The sequence below is a fragment of the Urocampus carinirostris genome, chromosome 15 (assembly GCF_059441175.1).
Source record: "Urocampus carinirostris isolate Australia breed hairy pipefish chromosome 15, RoL_Ucar_1.0, whole genome shotgun sequence".
Lineage (NCBI taxonomy): Eukaryota > Metazoa > Chordata > Actinopteri > Syngnathiformes > Syngnathidae > Urocampus > Urocampus carinirostris.
The window spans coordinates 25130239-25148159 of NC_142363.1; the positions used below are offsets into that span (position 1 = coordinate 25130239).

The 17921-nt window shown below is 37.8% G+C and overlaps 1 protein-coding gene across 1 annotated transcript in view; it reads left to right on the plus strand.

Annotated features, from left to right (window-relative positions):
* slc25a21 (solute carrier family 25 member 21) overlaps positions 1 to 17921 on the plus strand; it is a 191154-nt gene that overhangs the window by 125077 nt on the left and 48156 nt on the right. The window contains exon 2 of the mRNA XM_088355070.1: positions 100 to 148. Within this exon, the coding sequence (XP_088211196.1) occupies positions 100 to 148 (49 nt within the window). The remainder of the gene's footprint in view (positions 1 to 99; positions 149 to 17921) is intronic.

Here is a 17921-nt window from a genome sequence, read left to right on the forward strand (position 1 = left end):
AATTGCGTTCCAGGGACACGTTCCTATTCGTCCTAATGCTGCAAAACAATGTAAACTTGCCTCCTGAACTGAAAAAGTAAAGAAAACGTCTCGTTTTAGGTCTGGTGGAGATCTGCTTGATGCATCCTTTGGACGTGGTAAAGACCAGGTAAGCCTTATTTATTTTTGTTTTTATTTATATCGTTCCATTCGGGTTTTTATTTATTGATTTATCTCTTGAACGTTGTTGTGCAAAGTGCGCAGAGGCCAGCCTCACACCCCAATGTCATAAACAGGTCGTGGGCCGCTACTAAAGCTTTATAGTCTTTCATAGGCCTCGCCGAGACCTCTGGCTTCACATCTTAGGCCCCCTGCCCCCTTCGCTGCCACTCAGTAAATCCTAGCGCCGCTTTTTGTCATTTACAACCGTACTTTCTCTCGCGGATAAATGGCCTGGTGGTGCCTTTTAAAAGCGGGAGAGAAAAAAATCGGCGAAGACGCTTGCACTTTAAAGGCAGCGCCTGCGCTCGAATAAAAGCGAACGGCTGATACTTGATCCTCTGAAGGGAAGTTTGTGATTTATGACCGCCCGCTAGGAACGGTATAAGCTTTATTACAGGTAAGTGTCGGGCATGGGGGACGTTTGTCCTCGCGCCGGGTCCAGGGGGCCAAAAATGCAAACGGGTTTATCTTTTTTGCGCCGCATTGAGTCGCCTGGGAAAATAAACTTCTATTTTGGTACATAAACATGTCCATTTCATTTGTGTGGCAATAAAATATAAGGTATACAAAAATAACCCGGATAATTATTTGAAGTACTCCTATTTGGCTGCTCATGCTAGTTTATTGTTTTAAGATGATAAATCGGACAATATTATTTATTTTCCAATATTAAGTCTAACATAGTAAATAACTGCATTTATATACATATAAATACTTATTTTAGCAGTGTTTGAAACTCAGGACAAAAAGTTACCGGACATCAGGGCAGACAACTCTGAAAAGTTGCCTGCACAGCCATGAATTTGCCCATTTTTCACAACTAGAAACACAATAAAATGACTAATCGCAAAAAAAACGTTGTTGCAAAGTATTAAGGATTGATGATCAGAATATATAACAGAACAACTCTTTAAAATTAGGTTTATTATAAATCTACTTATAACATTTATTGCATGTATATGACATCGCTGTTTTCTATCTGCCATCACTATGTACCTGTATTTACTCATCTTCCTTCACGCAATGTTTGTGTTGCATCTTCTGCTCTTTTCACAATGCTTTTAATGTACGTTTACGTTTTGTAGCGTCATACATTTTGTTAGCTTCTTTTGAATCTTTCTTCTGGGGCTGAGGTTTTGGCTCAATTCCTACTTTGGAAAATGATATGCAAATGCACGCCCTTATAACGCTCGGGAAAGTCCGGAAGCGCGAAGTTATTCGTTGCAGTCTTTTGATCGGCTGCCGAGTATGCAAATTGCCAAACAAACCGAAATTCCAAAATTTCCAAACCGAACGAATATTTCGAAATCGAAATAAAGCAAACGTTTGTTTTTTTTTCCTCTTGAATAAGTTGTCGGCCACCCGGGCGGAGACGTTTTGTAACTTGTACGCCCAACGTCCAGGCAGACGTTATTTCAGACTCTGATTTTACTCTACTAAGCTTTTTTTCATCAAAATAAGCAATTGTGAAAACAAATCTTTGTTGCAAATGTCTTTTTATATTCATGATTGTTTTTGAAGAATTATCACAAAATTATACTATTTTTGTTAGATAATATTAAGTAGCAATGATGTTGATTGATAATTAAGAAGTAATACTTAAATAATTAGGAATAATGTTCATTTTCAAAGATTCTAACACGATGAATACTTTTTGATTTAGCTGTTGAAAAGAAAATGTATTCATACTTAAGACGTCATTTAAATCAATTTTCTATTTTCGATTGCCTTTAAAAAATTTAATTTTGTTTCGACTATTTAATGGTTCAGCTTTTATATTTTTATATTATAAATCGGATTGTTTTGAAACGAAAGAGATTTCATCAAATCGTAGTAATTAGATAAAAATAACATTAAATCATAAATAATATTACACTTATTATAAATAATGACTATTTTAAATTATAATTTGATATGGTAAATACCTTTTGATTTAGCTTTTGTAAAAAAGAAATGCACCCATTACCATACTAAGCCATTTTTTGTATTCCATTGATACTATTACAACAACTTTCTATTTTTTTATATATCTGAGAAATTATTAAATGATAATAATAATATAATGAAATCAAAATGGTATTGAACAATAATTTATTAAATAGTCATGAGATAATAATATCAATATCAATATCATTTTTGACTAAGATTTATTTTCCTGGCCGGAAAACGCTTGTTCACTAGAGATCCCAAGAGCCAAGAAGAAATCCGCCGGTTAGACAGTATTCTCAATTTAGGCCCCGATGCTATGGAATGCTCTGTCCTCTGAATTTTGATCTGCAACCTCAGTGCAACTGTTTATATCTAGGCTTAAAACACACTTGTATTATGTTGACTTCAGGGAGCTTGTCAACCAGATATTCTGTTATTACCTATATTTCATGTTGATGATATGGTGTATTAGTAGTCCTTATCCTGTACAGCCCTTTAAAACTTCTTGTGATTAAGGGCTGTACAAATAAACATGACTTGACTTGGTTGGTCGGTTGGATTCCTTAACCGGGTATAAGGGGCAACATTTACTTTGGTGTGTCTTGGGCAAGTACAGCCTAGTGGCGCCCATCCCTCTCCAGGCCAACATATGTTTCCACCCGGTCTCGGACCGAAAACTTGACTTTAATATGAAAATATAAATATTTACATACCAAGCTTTTTTTCCATTCAATTTTCAAAAATTTAAAGATCTCTCTAAACCAAAGAAAGATATTGTGACCCTATTTATCAACCTTTACATTGAATATTTTCTTTTTTTGTTTATATCGAACTGTTTTTAATAAAAAAGAATGATTAAAAATTAAATTATTAATTTTAAGCCAAAGAATAGTAATTTGTTCAAGCAATGATTTTTTTGAATTAAATAATACTTAAATCTATTATATTTTTATCAAAGTTATAAACTTTTAACACCTTATTTTGATCTGGTTTTTAATTTATTTTAAAATTATTTTTTTGTTGAGGATTACTGTATTTTCACGACCATAAGACGCACTTAAAAGTCTCTGATTTTCTTCAAATTTTGCAGCGCGCCCTATCGTGCGTTGCGACCTGTGTGTCATGTTAGGCTGCGGTCATGGACCAACTCGGTGGCCGTAGGGTTGGGATGTCACAGGTTCGAGCCTCGGCCGAGTCATAGACTTACAACATTTTTGGGTGAAATCAGATATTTTTGTGAGATCGTTCACATTTCCGACTAAATGTCACTTGTATGTCTCCTGTGACTTCTATCCATCTCCTTGTGCGGAACGGGACACGTGGTTTGCGGAAGTACTCATGGATACTAACGCCGTAGCGTATCAAGCAATTTGAAAGTTATTGTTGTCTTGGTGCTTTCGTTTCATGAAACAGTGTCATTTTTCCATCTAAGCCCGGACTACGGTGGTATAGAAACTTTCAGTGGATTATAATGAAAGGAATGGATTGTCGATTCTTTGGCCAACGTGTCTTCCGGGTTTTTTGTTCGAGCTTTCGCAAAAGCCAGCATCATTTCCGAGGAGTTGCGCTGATAGTGACTATGAAAGGCACTCTGAAGGTAAAGAAGGTGAACGTTTTAATGGAGATTTAGCAAAGCTGTTGTGGTCAGGAACAAAGGACGAGAATTTCGTCGGTTTTGTTTAATATTGATTACCTGAAAAAAAAATTCGCACCAGCTCTCTTTCTTCACAAAAATTGTTTTATCTGTGTGTTTTACTTTGTAGTCAATACTTAAATAAACCACAACGAAATCCCATTGCATTTTTAAATAGCCACACTCGTATGCTTGTCTGTGTTGTTGCACCGCAGCCGTAACAGAGAGCGCCCAGCCTTATCATACGGTGCGCCGTGTGTAGTGTTAAATATAGAGATAGAACCAGCTATGGAGACTGCGCCTTTTAACACTGTGCGCCCTACGGTCATGAAAATCTAGTAGGTTTTTTAGGTGGATTATTTTTAATGTTCGTAATTTTGATGATGCATTTTTTTCCATTTTTGGGTCATATTACAACTAACGTTCCTATATTGTTGTTGTTGTCATGCATTCATTCTGAATATGCGTCACGAGCAGTGCAAGGCTTCCTGATCATTGTCAAAAGATTTAGGGAAATGAAAACAAAAAATGAGAAATGAGGAAGCTACACAAACCACAAAAGGAAGTAATAGAAAACAAAAGACATATTCAGAAAGGCGTGAGAAGAAGCATAGCTTATATGATTAGTGTACCCTCTAAGCTGCGCGCGTGCGCAATTGCGCACTGCTCGCACATTCTCAGCGCACAAGAAAATCTAGCCAGCGCACAAAAATGAGGGCTCAAAATTACTAATTAAGAAGCGACTTAAGTCAAACTTACAGTGCATGAAGGTAAAAATACACGGGTTCCTTTGACGTTGTGTCCTAAATGCGGTATTTTGAAGTCGAGTCGAAGTAGAACGAAGTTGAGCAAAGTTAGTTGAGAACCGGCTTCTTCAGCTCGGCTCACTAAAAAGAACCGGCTCTTTCGGGTCCTAAACAGCTCTTCAGGTTGTTTTTGCTTGTTTAATCCCAACATGACCAAATATTATGTAAAATTATGCACAAGATGACTTAAAGAAAAAGGGGGAATAGAACAAAAAAGAAAAAAAATACCAAAATGAAAAAGTTGTGAAAAGCTGAGAAAAAAAGAAACAAAAGTAAGACAAAAAAGAAGGAAAAATTTAGAAAAAAAAGCCAGAAAAAAAGAAAGAAGAGTAGGAAAAAAGTAAATAGAGAACAAAAAGAAAAAAGTAACAAAAAAGTAGAAAAAAACACGGAAAAAGAAGAAAAAGTTTGTGTTGCATTCAAATAATTTCCAATTATATCAAGTGAATCTTGTTGCCAATATTGTGCTTCCACTAAAAAATGTGATTAAGTACAGTTCTGTATCTTACAACCGACTAAATAAGCCCCCAAAAATGTTAATATTATGCGACAAAATATATCAGGAAATAAAAAGAAATGGATATCTTGTGAAAGAATTGTCAGAACAAACAACGTTTGTAGGTCGTACAACCTTTGCAATAGTACATGAGTCAATTCATTCAAAAGAGAAAAATAATTTTGCATTGCCGGAAACTCAGCAAAATGGAACTTGATGTCAAGTTTTGGACATGTTTGATAATGAATTATCTTGCCACACTTGGGATTATGGTTGCTCACTGTTGTTTCAAGCGTTGCTCACCGACTTTGTGTGAACGCTCAGACCCGTGGAAAATTACAGGGAACATTGTATATGATTTTTTACAAATTTCTGAAAAGAACTATAGTCTTAAAAGAAAGCATCTTTTTCTCTGTACTGGAAAAAAAGCTTTCTGTCTCCATAACATTTTAATTAATTGTTTATTGGATTTTTTTTAAATATTGTCCAAGAACTTTTTTATTGCATTTTTTGTGGGGTGTGGGTAAAACTGCAATTTTTTTTCCCTTTTCTTATTACCATGCAGACTGTTTTTTAATAGACACACGAGCGCAGCAAAGTTTCGGCCCCTGGCTAATTGGGACGCGAGGAGGCTGACGTCCATTAGCCGGCACCTTTAAAAAAAAAACGTAGGTCGGTCGGTTGGCGTAGGGGCATGGCTCTTATTAGCTTCCTCCAGCTCTCGCTTTAATGTCCAGTGTGCTAAATTGATCCCCGACTGGAGTGAATTTAAAGCCCTCCAAAAACACAAAATCAAAGGATTGGGGCAGGGGGCCGGTTTCCACCCCCTCTGTCACTAAGGCAAAAGTGACAAATTATGTTCTCGCCCAACGGCTCCTGTTTGTTGGGGTTTTTGGGGGGGAGTAATACTAATGAACAAAACCTTTTTTTTAACAGGACCAATATATTATTTTCTGATTTTGCTGGATATACTCTGATATGATTTGTAATATTACTACTTTTTCACTTCCTGTCTCCCAAAACAGTTGGATTTAAATTTAAAAAAAAAATGATATGACCCAAAAATGGACTACTATGCAATGCTGCGACTCACAAAGGAATTACTTAATTACTTAATTAGAAATAAAATGTAACTCTGTCATTACTACTTGGTTCGTTACTACGTTACCCTACCACTTTAGGGATGCACATCATTACTATAGTGTACTCTGATTGTTAAATACTCTTGCTTCAATTACGTTGTCTCATACATCCCTCGATCAGGCAGTAGCAATCTCTGAAGGGTGTTTATTTACCTACAAAATACAACTGAATACAGTTACGGTGCCACCGTCTCAAGCTCAGAGCTGAATTTCTCCTAATGTAGATATTCTCCCTACCAGATATACTTGCATATAAGCTAAGACAAGTCAGGTCACATATATTTGTATAGCCCTTAATCACAAAATGTCTCAAAGGACTGCATAGGATACGGTATACACCATCCCCTGATCTGAAACCAATAAAAGGGCAAGGAAAAACTCAAAAACCTCAACATGTGGAAAATAAGAAACCTCGAGAAGAGAAGGGGCCTCACAAGTGGCGATCCCACTTCCAGGATGACCAGGGTGCAATAGATTTTGCATTTGGTAACGACACACAAAACCTAGTGAACATCAGTCAGAAAAACACAGGTAAGATGTAAAAAATGGTCCAAATAGTCCATGACAGCAATAATGCAGCTTCCCATCTCTGCCCAATTTACAACTAGAAAATAAAATACTGGAATCAGGGGGTGATCCTAAATTCACAAATTCCAGAATTGCGTCCTCATTGGTGCCTGAAGACCCATCTAGTCAAGGGATCCGTGAGCCGTGAGCAAATGGTAGGCAGCGCGTGGGGAGGGGGCATGGCTTATTCAGAAACAACAAACAGGAAAACAATAGGGCAGAGAATTTACGGTAAAAGTGTGCTTCAAAAGTTTGAATTCCACCAAAAAAGGAACTGTACTCATGTGGTTGCAATGCATTATCCTTGATCGCATGTTGTTGCAAACAAGGACTGGGAGAGCGCATTTTTATCGGGCCTGGTGACCTAGAATGAATGGCCATCCATTATCCCGGTATTTTTCGGTTCACAGTTGAAGTGTGACATTGTGGCCCATCTAAAATGAACTGCACTGTTTTAGCCGTGATCCGTTATCCCCAGTCGTCGATCGCTGAGGGTGGGGGCGAGAGAGCAAATTTTTGTCATGCACGGCAGCTTTTTTTTCTGTTCTTGCTGTCTAAAATGAACAGCACCCTTGCGGCTGCAATCCTTTATCCCCAGTATCCACTATTGCTGCGAATGGGACCCAACAGAGAGTATGTTAAGATGAGGTGAGGGTGGGCTACTTCAAAGATTTTTGTATACCACTGGGGGTTCTTTACCCCTTTAAACCAGATAAATGACGGATTACAGTACTATGTTATTATGGGCTGTAATTAAGAAGAGTGGGGCTCAAATCAGATCAGAAACATCTCCCTTGAATAATAGAACTGGGTTACTATATATATAATATATAGGCTGATTAAAAAAAATAGTATTCAGTTTTGTTTGAAATAAGAAAAAATAAATAAAAAAGTGCATTTTAAAACAAAAATAAATATTCAACAGATAATATGATAAATTTTATAATAAATATTATGATAATATTAAAAATAATGATAAAAATATGTGAATTTTAAGCCAAAATAACAATTATATAAATTCTGATTCAAATAATAGATATTAAAGTAAATATGAAAACAACATTTTTACAAATGCATTTAAGCAAATATAAAACAAATAAAATAATAAAAAAATACTAAATAGTAATCACTACAATACCAAATATTATAATTCATATTTTATTGGTGTATTTGACTACATTTTGAACAAAGGGAACCAATTCCAAGCCACCATAAAAGTGTATATTTATTAAAGAACCAAAAATTAAAGATAAAAACCAAATATTTTAATTACAACTATTTGATAAATCATTAACATTATAATAAAAAATGGTATAGTAAATATTAAAGAATATTAAACGTTTGGGTAAAGGTACATTGTGTCATGTTTGACCACTAGATGGCACTGTATTGTCTAGTGCGAACTAAAACTAAGGAAATTGACCTATAAATATCTATAAAAATTAACATTGATTCTTGTATTTTTTGCCTATTATTGAAATCAATGGTTTTTTGTACAACTAGAAGGCACTAAATATTACACACTGTCTCTTTACGTGAATCTGAAACAAAAAATAATAATTTTTTAATACATGATTTAAACATTTACATGATTTTTAAACAAAGTAAATCAATTCTAAACAACCATAAAATTGTTTCTTTTCTTAGGACTACCAAGAGGTAATGTTCATTTTGTATACAAAAGGATGCCAAAACTGTTGTGTTTTTGTTGAAAGTAATACCCCAAAAATTGTGGTTGGTTGGAAATCCCCAAAAACTTACCAACATTTTTTTTAGCTATAAGTATTTTTTGAGTGGGTTTTTTCTCATAGAATTACAATTTTAATCTCAGAATCTTTCACCTACATTTGTTTTCAGTTGAACTGACAGTTTCCCTGACTTTGCACCTTTCAGATTGTCGCACTGCTTGCCAAAATCCGCCGCTATGAATAACACGAACAACGAAAAAACAAAGACGAGGCCCTTTGGCAGCTCACACCTTTAAACAAATACTGATTCACCCTCAGGGATGACAGACACTCTTGGCAGGCAAAGAACTCAACGAGTCCCAGCGTCCTTTTTGTTTTCCGGGATTGCGACATGCAACTTGTAAGATAAATATTAGCGGCACAGATTGCCCTGAGAAGTATGATCATTATTTGAGAAATGACAGTGCAGAAACGAAGCAGGGGGAATTTATCTGCATGGAAAAACAAACCTGGAATTGCATTTGTTATAAATGAATTTGGCCAAAAAGTCAATCTTCAGTCAGTGCTTTTGTCCTCAGGGATCACCAGGTAGCTCTCCAAGATCACCCGAGTAGCCTGCAGACCAGTCCGGAAGATAACTCCCCAGTGATTGTGATTTTCTTGGAAACGTTATGTCTAACTGGCATGAGAAGTCACTGACATCATTTCTTTTGAAATTATATTTTTAATTAGCCTATAATTAAAATATGTAAATCACTCAGTGCCTTTATATAAGGCAGATGTTTTAGTGTTTGACTGAGCCTATTTAACCCTACTTTTAATACTTACAACCAATGTTCCCTCTAATTTTCCAGGGGTCTGAGCGTTCACTTAAAGTCGGTGAGCAACGCTTGAAACAGCAGTGAGCAACCATAATCCCAAGTGTGGCAAGATAATTCATTATCAAACGTGTCCAAAACTTGACATCACGTTACATTTTGCTGAGTTTCCGGCAATGCGAAATTATTTTTCGCTTCTGAATGAATTGACTCATGTACTATTGCAAAGGTTGTACGGCCTACAAACGATGTTTGTTTTGACAATTCTTTCACAAGATTTCCATTTCTTTTTATTTCCTGATATATTTTGTCGCATGATATTAACATTTTTTATTTAGTCGGTTGTAAGATACAGAACTGCACTTAATCACATTTTTCAGTGGAAGTACAATGTTGGCAACAAGATTCACTTGATATAATTAGAAATTATTTGAATGCAACACAAACTTTTTCTTCTTTTTTCCGTGTTTTTTTCTACTTTTTTTTAATTCCTTTAAAAAAAATCTCATTCTGTTTGTTTTTTCTGAGCTGTTACTTTTTTCTTTTTGTTCTCTCTTTACTTTTTTCCTTTTTTTTCTGGCTTTTTTCTAAAATGTTCCTTCTTTTTTTCTCTTCCTTTTGTTTCTTTTTTTCTCAGCTTTTCACAACTTTTTAATATAGGTATTTTTTTTCTTTTTTGTTCTATTCCCCCCTTCTTTTAAGTCATTTTGTGCATAATTGTACATAATATTTGGTCATGTTGGGATTAAAGAAGCAAAAACAACCTGAAGAGCCGCTTAGGACCCGAAAGAGCCGGTTCCTTTTAGTGAGCTGAGCCGAAGAGGCCGGTTCTCGATAAACTCTACTAACTTCACTCAACTTCGACTCGACTTCAAAATACCGCATTTACCAACAAGAATTTGACCTACCCAGAAATGATTTTTACAAATATTTGCAACTAAGGCATTACCTCCAGAAACACGAGGAATGGGGGAAAATATGTAAGGAGCCAACTAAGGTAGAGGAATTATTAATATCAAATACAACAGGACAATCAATAAAGGGGGTTATATCAAAACTATATAAAGCCCTGAGAATGGATCTCAGTAATGAGGACATTGCAGTTAAGGAAAAATGGGAACAAGAAACTAATGTAGTGATAAAAGACAACGAATGGGAAAAAACATTGAAAGAGAGACACAAAATAACCAACAGCCCGACTTGGAGGGAGTTTGAATGGAAAGTAAAAATGCGATTCTTCTATACACCTTCTATCACTTCAAAATATAAAAATACCTCAAATCTATGTTGGCGTAACTGTGGGGGGGTCGGAGACTTTACGCATATTTTCAGGAATTGCCCTGTAATATTAAATTTTTGGAGAAGTATCCAGAGAGAAATAAAATTAATTACTGGCTGGGAGTTGCGGTTGGACCCAAAGGCTTACGTAATAGGAATTTTGCCAGAAGAATTACTATCTGGTCAAGAGAAATATATACTAAGGGTAATGCTTCTGGTAGCAAAGAAAATGATCACCGTGTCCTGGCTGAAACCACAACCTCCTGACATAAAACAATGGAGAGACAAATTAAAGAAAATGTACATTATGGAAAAAATCACTGCAAGACTTCAACTGAAACTTGACCAATTCGAGAAAAGATGGAAGCCTATCACACAAATTTTACTTGATGTCTAGTAATTTTGAGCCCTGATTTTTGTGCGCTGGCTAGACTTTCTTGTGCACTCAGAATGTGCGAGCAGTGCGCAATTGCGCTTGCGCGCAGCTTAGAGGGAACACTGCTTACAACCAATGGGCTTAGAGTTTAGTAGACACCCAAAATAAGGAAAGAAGCCATCAATGGATTTTGAACTTGCAGTAAGAACAGGGATAGAACCTAAATCTTCAATAAGAGATTCCAACTTTTTCTAAGGGACCTCCCCTGAGCCATTTTTTCCATTTAATCTCCTAGGTTACAAAAGGCTGTGGAATCAAAGAACACTATTGTGATTGGCCAATAGTGACAATGGTGTAAACCAGGGGGCAGCTGAAGTGCCTCGGGACCTGATCTAAAAATAGCTCACCAGTTCTGGGTCATTGTGATTTTCTAGTAAAACAACTTTTTTTGTGGTTGATCGAGTCTTTTCAACCCTATTTCCAATGATAAACCTTGTAATAACATAGTAATAAACTTAGTAATAACATTGTATGTTATTTTAGAAAATCATATCAAAGTGGGTGCCCTTTGTGCTAATTAGTAAAAAATGTAGCTTTCATCTTGAAAAACGGTTGGAGACCCCTAGTGTAACCAATGCAAAAAGGAAATTGAAACAATGAAAAACAATGAGTTATAATAGTCGAAGTAACGAACTGGCTTCCTAAGCAATCTCCTTTGCAGGTTTTCAATATTAAAAACAGAAAAAGTATCAATAACACAGTGTTCTCGTTTGCCCGCGTCCCTGCGTCCTAGACGCATCGTTTTTGCTGGGGACACATAGTCTCAAATTGACGTGCGTCCCCAGGACGCAACTTTTTTGCCACAAAATTTTCATTATTACCCGATTACTTTTTTTTAACAAAAATTAACTGCACTCCAAACTTTTCGTCTGGCAGATCCGCCATTGTTGTTTTGGTCTCGCGGTTCGAGTTTTCGTCTGCACGCCTATCTCGGCCTACAAGATCTCGTTGTGTAGTGAAAGGAAGTCCGTCTATTTTTAGAGAACCGGCTTTTTTGGCTCATCTCATTTAAAGGGGCCGGCTCTCAAACGGCTCACTTGCTTTGATGATTGATATTACGAATTATGTTGTATAAAGAAGTTAAGAAAAAAAAGGAAGTATAAAATGAGAAAATAAAAAAAAAGACAGGTTTGTGGTTATCCCTTTAATCGTTATATTACCAACAATAATTCGATGCAGAAAAAGAATTACCGTAAATTCTGGACTATAGAGCGCACCTGATAATGAGCCGCACCCACCACTTTTTAGGTGATTTGCCAATTTTGTACTTCCACAAGCCGCACCTTTGTTTAAGCTGCGTGCGCCCGCATTAATATTTGTGACACAATCACAAGTTTAACCCAGACCAGGCTGTAAATTCCACGACTGTAACTAAATACTTAGTAGACAATCTTAGAATCACAGTCGGCATCATGAACAATGAATGATACCCGTAATGAAGGTATGATGCAAACTTGTAAAGTCCGGGTCCCGTTGAAAGTAATCCAAGGAAACAAAATGTATATTTCCAAAGTTAAGGGTGTGAAAAATATATATCCACTATTGTCCACTGCGACAACAGACAGATCTACAGGTAACTCAGCTTTACCCCAATTCCCATCAGCCCGCGTTTGCTCCGCCCCTTATTTTGGATTCGTCCCTAGGATACATAACAGAATAAATCTCTAAAATGAATACATTACAAAAATATACATACATATACACATGCAAATACATATTATACATGGTCACACATATTTACGAAGAAAGACGGTACACCGAGAGAGTTTTCAAAGCTTTAATAATAATGATATAACTTTCATCCCAAACCGTGCCTTTGAAAGGTACCAACACGCTAGTAGGATCACGCTCGCAATGTATCAAACTTGCCTGTTAAAAAAAGCATTCCGTTATTGTGAGATTCACGGAAGATCGTCCTCAATTTCCTCATAACTATTGCCATTAAGGGCGTCCTCCTCATTATCAGAACGTACCTTATCTTTACAGACAATGTATGCTTAAATTTAGAGGTTGCAGCCTTTCTTGGCGCACACATTCTACTGGTCTTAATCTTACCTTTTAAATTCCATCGCCGCTGGTGGCCGTTAGAAAAATTCCATAAATTGGCCGCTTCACTGAACAAGCCGCAGGGTTGAAAGTTTGGGGAAAAAGTAGCGGCTTATAGTCCGGAATTTACGGTAATAATTTGATGATTAAAACTGAATGAATATATGGATTTATATTATATATTTGTCGCCGATTTACAATTTCAACCTCGATAACACAACATTTTGGGGACCCATAGATCTCTGTTGGGACCCATAGATTTTTGAGCATGCCAGTCCCCGGCACCCATCACTTTTCACAGGTAAAATGAACAATGATAACAACATGATAAGGATATTAAACCCGTAGCCCTTAACGATAATCAGTAAAAGAAAAACTTAGGTCCTTGTTTCAAAACGTCGACTGCTGATCTTTCCTAATGGAATATTTGGGGATTTCTTTCCACCTAGGGATGGTGGAGAGGTATGTACCATACCCACACTTCTATTTTCTCCAACATCCAAAGAGTAAATTGAGCTTTTTTTGCTGCAGTTATCGCTAATCAATGGCGTCCGGTCGTCATTGTCCTCTTTCACCTCCAGATGCAAGATTGTAGTGTTCCCTTTGAGGCTCGCTCCGGATAATAATCAGCCAATGTAGCATACTTCACACAAGCTAAACCCTTAATTGGCTCTCGCCCTGCAGAAATGTTGGGGTACTCCAAAGGAGTGGGGTGCAAGGATTCGGGGGGAATGGCCATTTAACCCGAGAGACAGCGAGACCAGTTACAGCTTTTCATTAACCTGGAAAGCACCTAGTTACATGGTTCATGGGCTGGTCTCAGCTCACTTGGAGGTAACAAAGGGTGTCGGGCGGCACTTTCCGCAGGGGGCCGTGGACCGGGGGCCGCGGGCCCCGCCATCTGACTCTGATCAGGTGGCCCCCTTCATTAGAGAGCAAAACCCTAACGCCAGTCCGTTCCTTTCATACGGAGATCCGGTTACGGGGTGTGCCGCTTCCCTGTTTTTAACGCCGCCCCCCCAAAAAATTATAATTTCACATGTGCTTCTTTACTAGGTATGCTGGGACAATAAAAAAGTGCTTTTAATGCTTTCAAACTGCTTTTCATATTTCAACAACCAGATTGAATGTTGTGTGAGCGCCAGTAATGCGTTTTTCGGTATTGTTGATTTCTGCAATTCAACATGTCTCCAGACTAAACTGAGACGAAAATGCGTCTTACGTTACAAGTCACCCTTGAGTACATTGCAGAAAATACAGCATTTGCAATGATTTATCTCAGTTAACGAATCATTTTCAGATAGTTTTAACCTATTATTCATCACACTTGAGTATACCGTAAACAAATTAAGTCTAACCGCATTTTACAGAAAATTTTGCTTATTTCACGAAATATTTTCAATTTTTTTTTAATTTATTACTCATCACACTTGGGTATACTGTAAAAGAATGATTCTTATAGCATTTTACAGAAGTTAGCTCAATTTAAGAATTATTTTAACTCCTTATTCATCACACTTGAGTGTTTCAGTTACCGACTGTCACTCGTTTGTCAACATATGACAAATCAAGGGACTGACAATCTTGTGAGTAATGACAGTTGGCATTCCTGATCATCTCGTAGTATTTTTTTAGTCCTTTAGTCCAGCAAGCTCAAATTTAAATTGTGAACTGTTGATGTTTTTGGAGTACAAATCTACATTGCTCCTCATGATCGGTCAGTTTCATAGTACATACGCTGCCCGACTTACAAACGATATTTCGTAATTTGAATTTGTTCGTAAGTTGCTTCAGTGCTATATTTTGTATGTTTAAGGCTTGTATAAGTAACCTGTACTGTTTTTTACTAAAATATAAACATTTCATAAAAAAATATGCTCTATAAAGATAAATAAAGTTAAGTTTAACTGACTTTTGGAAGATGCACTTCAAGATATCCTCCTCTGTGGTAAAATGTAGCCGAAAAAAAAGTGTTCCGACCGTTTTCCCAAACGCATCAAGCTTTCTTATTTCACTTTCATTTCAAAAGAAATGGCTCGGTTCTTTTTTACACCAACCGTGTTGGATGGATGCACGAGATATTAAACAATCAAAATATCCAAGTTCTTAGTGCCCTGGTGATAATGTAGGCGTAGAATTTGAGGTGCGCATGAATTATGTCAGTAGGGCGACCAAAATGTCGCCAGAGTTGGTGCGAGAGTTCAGTTTTGGAGAGAGTTCGGTGTGTTTACAATAGATGGGTGCTGACGGTTGTCGCTCTCCAAAGGGACCGTAAGTCGCATCTCATCTCATTAGCTGTACCGCTTATCCTTATTAGGGTCGCGGGGGGCTGGAGCCCATCCCAGCCATCTCCGGGCAGTGGGCAGGGGACACCCTGAACTGGTTGCCAGCCAATCGCAGGGCACACGTGGACAGACAACTCACTCGCTCAATCACACCTAGGGACAATTTGGACCGGCCAATCCACCTGAAATGCATGTCTTTGGATTGTGGGAGCAACATACAAACTCCGCACAGTAAGGCCGGTAGCTGGGAGACCATAAATGTTTCTGAGTATTTTCATGAACAAGGAGCAATCCATTACCCACACAAAATGACACGCTACATTGGTGGCAGCGGTGGGAATACGAGCAGGTGAAGGAGAGATGTTTACATACGAATTAGGAAGAGGAAGCAGATTTTTTTTCCGGGTGGATGCTGGGTGACCTCTCACAGAGCCACCACACACCGGTAGTGATGGAAAGAAGCACTACAGTAATGTCCTGTACTAGGAAAAAGGTTTACACAATACAACATCTAACTTACAGCAATGTTTGGATATTTTTTGACATCCCAAAACAAATGTTTGTATCTACCGTTTTGCATAAGTCGAATGGTCGTAAGTAAAGGAGCGTCTGTAACGCAGACACCTTTTTTAAATGCATTTTAGATATAAGGTCAATGAATGCAGAGAACATCCTGCATTTCAACTGGGACAAAACAGAGGTCTCAGTCATCGGCCTGAAAGTCAGAGAGAGAGAAACTTTTACCAAAACTACAAGATTGAAGACCTTCAGATCGTGTTAAAAATGTGTGTGTTATGTTTGACTCTGAGCTCAATTTCATTCTACATAGCAAAAATATAACTAAAATTGGGTTTTATCATCTGGAGAATATAGCCAGAGTTCACCCGTTTCTCTTGTTAAGATGATCTCAATGCCCAACCCTCCGTTCTTCTATAACCAACAGTGGCTTTTCCATGCCCAATAGTGTTTTCCCAAGCAACTAAGTAGTCCCTGAATGTGACACATGACAACACCTGATTGTAGACGGTCGATCACCAGTCCCCTGGGCACTATGTGAGCTGCCTCCTTTGTTGTGTAGGAGAGTGAGTGAAAGCTGCAGGATAACAAAAATCGTGTTACTCAGGAACCTGTTTTGAATGCCCCATGACCCATTGAACTAGCCCGGTGCCCAACTCCCCAACCTAAACATGATGGCGGGCTGAGAAGTTAGGCAAAGGGCCTAACAACATCTTTCTGTCAACGTAACTCCAATTGCTGGTCTAATAGGAGACACCAAAGCCTATCACTGATTCTCCCGACTTCTTAAGCATTGCCACATCAACTATTTTTCTCAGAAGCCAGCCCAACCCATAAAGCAAAGCATACTGCGCTAGGTTGTTCATGAACGACAACTGGAAGAAACGGCCATTTTTGAAGCTGTTGACAGAGATTTGGCACATTAATTTGGTCTACCCAACAGCAGTTTGTAAACATTTGTGTTCATGTTGATTTCTATCTTTGTATATATTTTTTTCCAATAAATTTGCTTTCAACAACGTACTTGCCCAGTGTTATTAGCGTTTCCCTGCCCTCCAGCGAATCAACATATCTGTTTGATACACAGCGCATCACATGAAGGTTTGCGTTTTTTGATAACATCATAGTTATTATTATAGTACTGCGCCGCTTATCCTCAATAGGGTCGTGGGGGTGCTGGAGCCCATCCCACCTATCTTCGGGCAGTGGGCAGGGAACACCCTGAACCAGTGTTGAAATCGTTGCATTGACTCTCAGTGTGTTTCTGGATCAATTTTATGCTGCTTTAAATTGTGTTAAGAGTCTTGCAAATCCCATTTCTTTCAAAAGGAAATCAGACAGATAGGACTTCGGTCTGATTTACTTTTATTAAATCGGCCCTTGTCGTCCTCTGGCAGCGCTTTAACTTCTTAGAGTAAGGACTAAAACCTATGGTGAGGCAGCATTCAGCCACTTTGGTCCTTACCTATGGAACTGTCTTCTGGAGGACCCTTGATATTTATAAGAGGAGGGTCAGGACCCACTTTTTTAATCTAGGTTTTTATTGATCCTTTTTATTTAGATTGATTTATTTTACCTCTAACCTTTTACGATAAATATTTTACTTTTTATGCCTTTGTTCTGCAGTTTTTATCATTTCAGTGTCTCCTCGTGGGGTGCACAGTGGTGTGGTTTGAGGCCATCTTCTGCCATCCTTATCAGTTTAGATGAGCATCTTTCAAGTGTCTCTGCTCATATGATTAGTCTGTGGCTTGACATGTTTATTTTGTTATTATGATATTGTTATCATTGTGTGCGTCTGGGTATTTGGTGTTGTACAGCCCTTAATCACAAAATGTCTCAAAGGACTGCGCAGGTTACAATTACACCATCTCTGATCTTAATCCAACATGCGGGCAAGGAAAATCTCAAAACCTCAAGGAAAAAGAGAAACCTTGGGAAGGGGCGTCACAAGTTGTAATCCCTCCTTCCAGGATAACCAGGGTGCAATAGATTTAGCCTTGGGTAAAGTCCATAGTCTGTCAACTGGGGCCAAAGCCCCCGACCAGAAAATGTCCAAAACATCCGTCAACCACGTGCA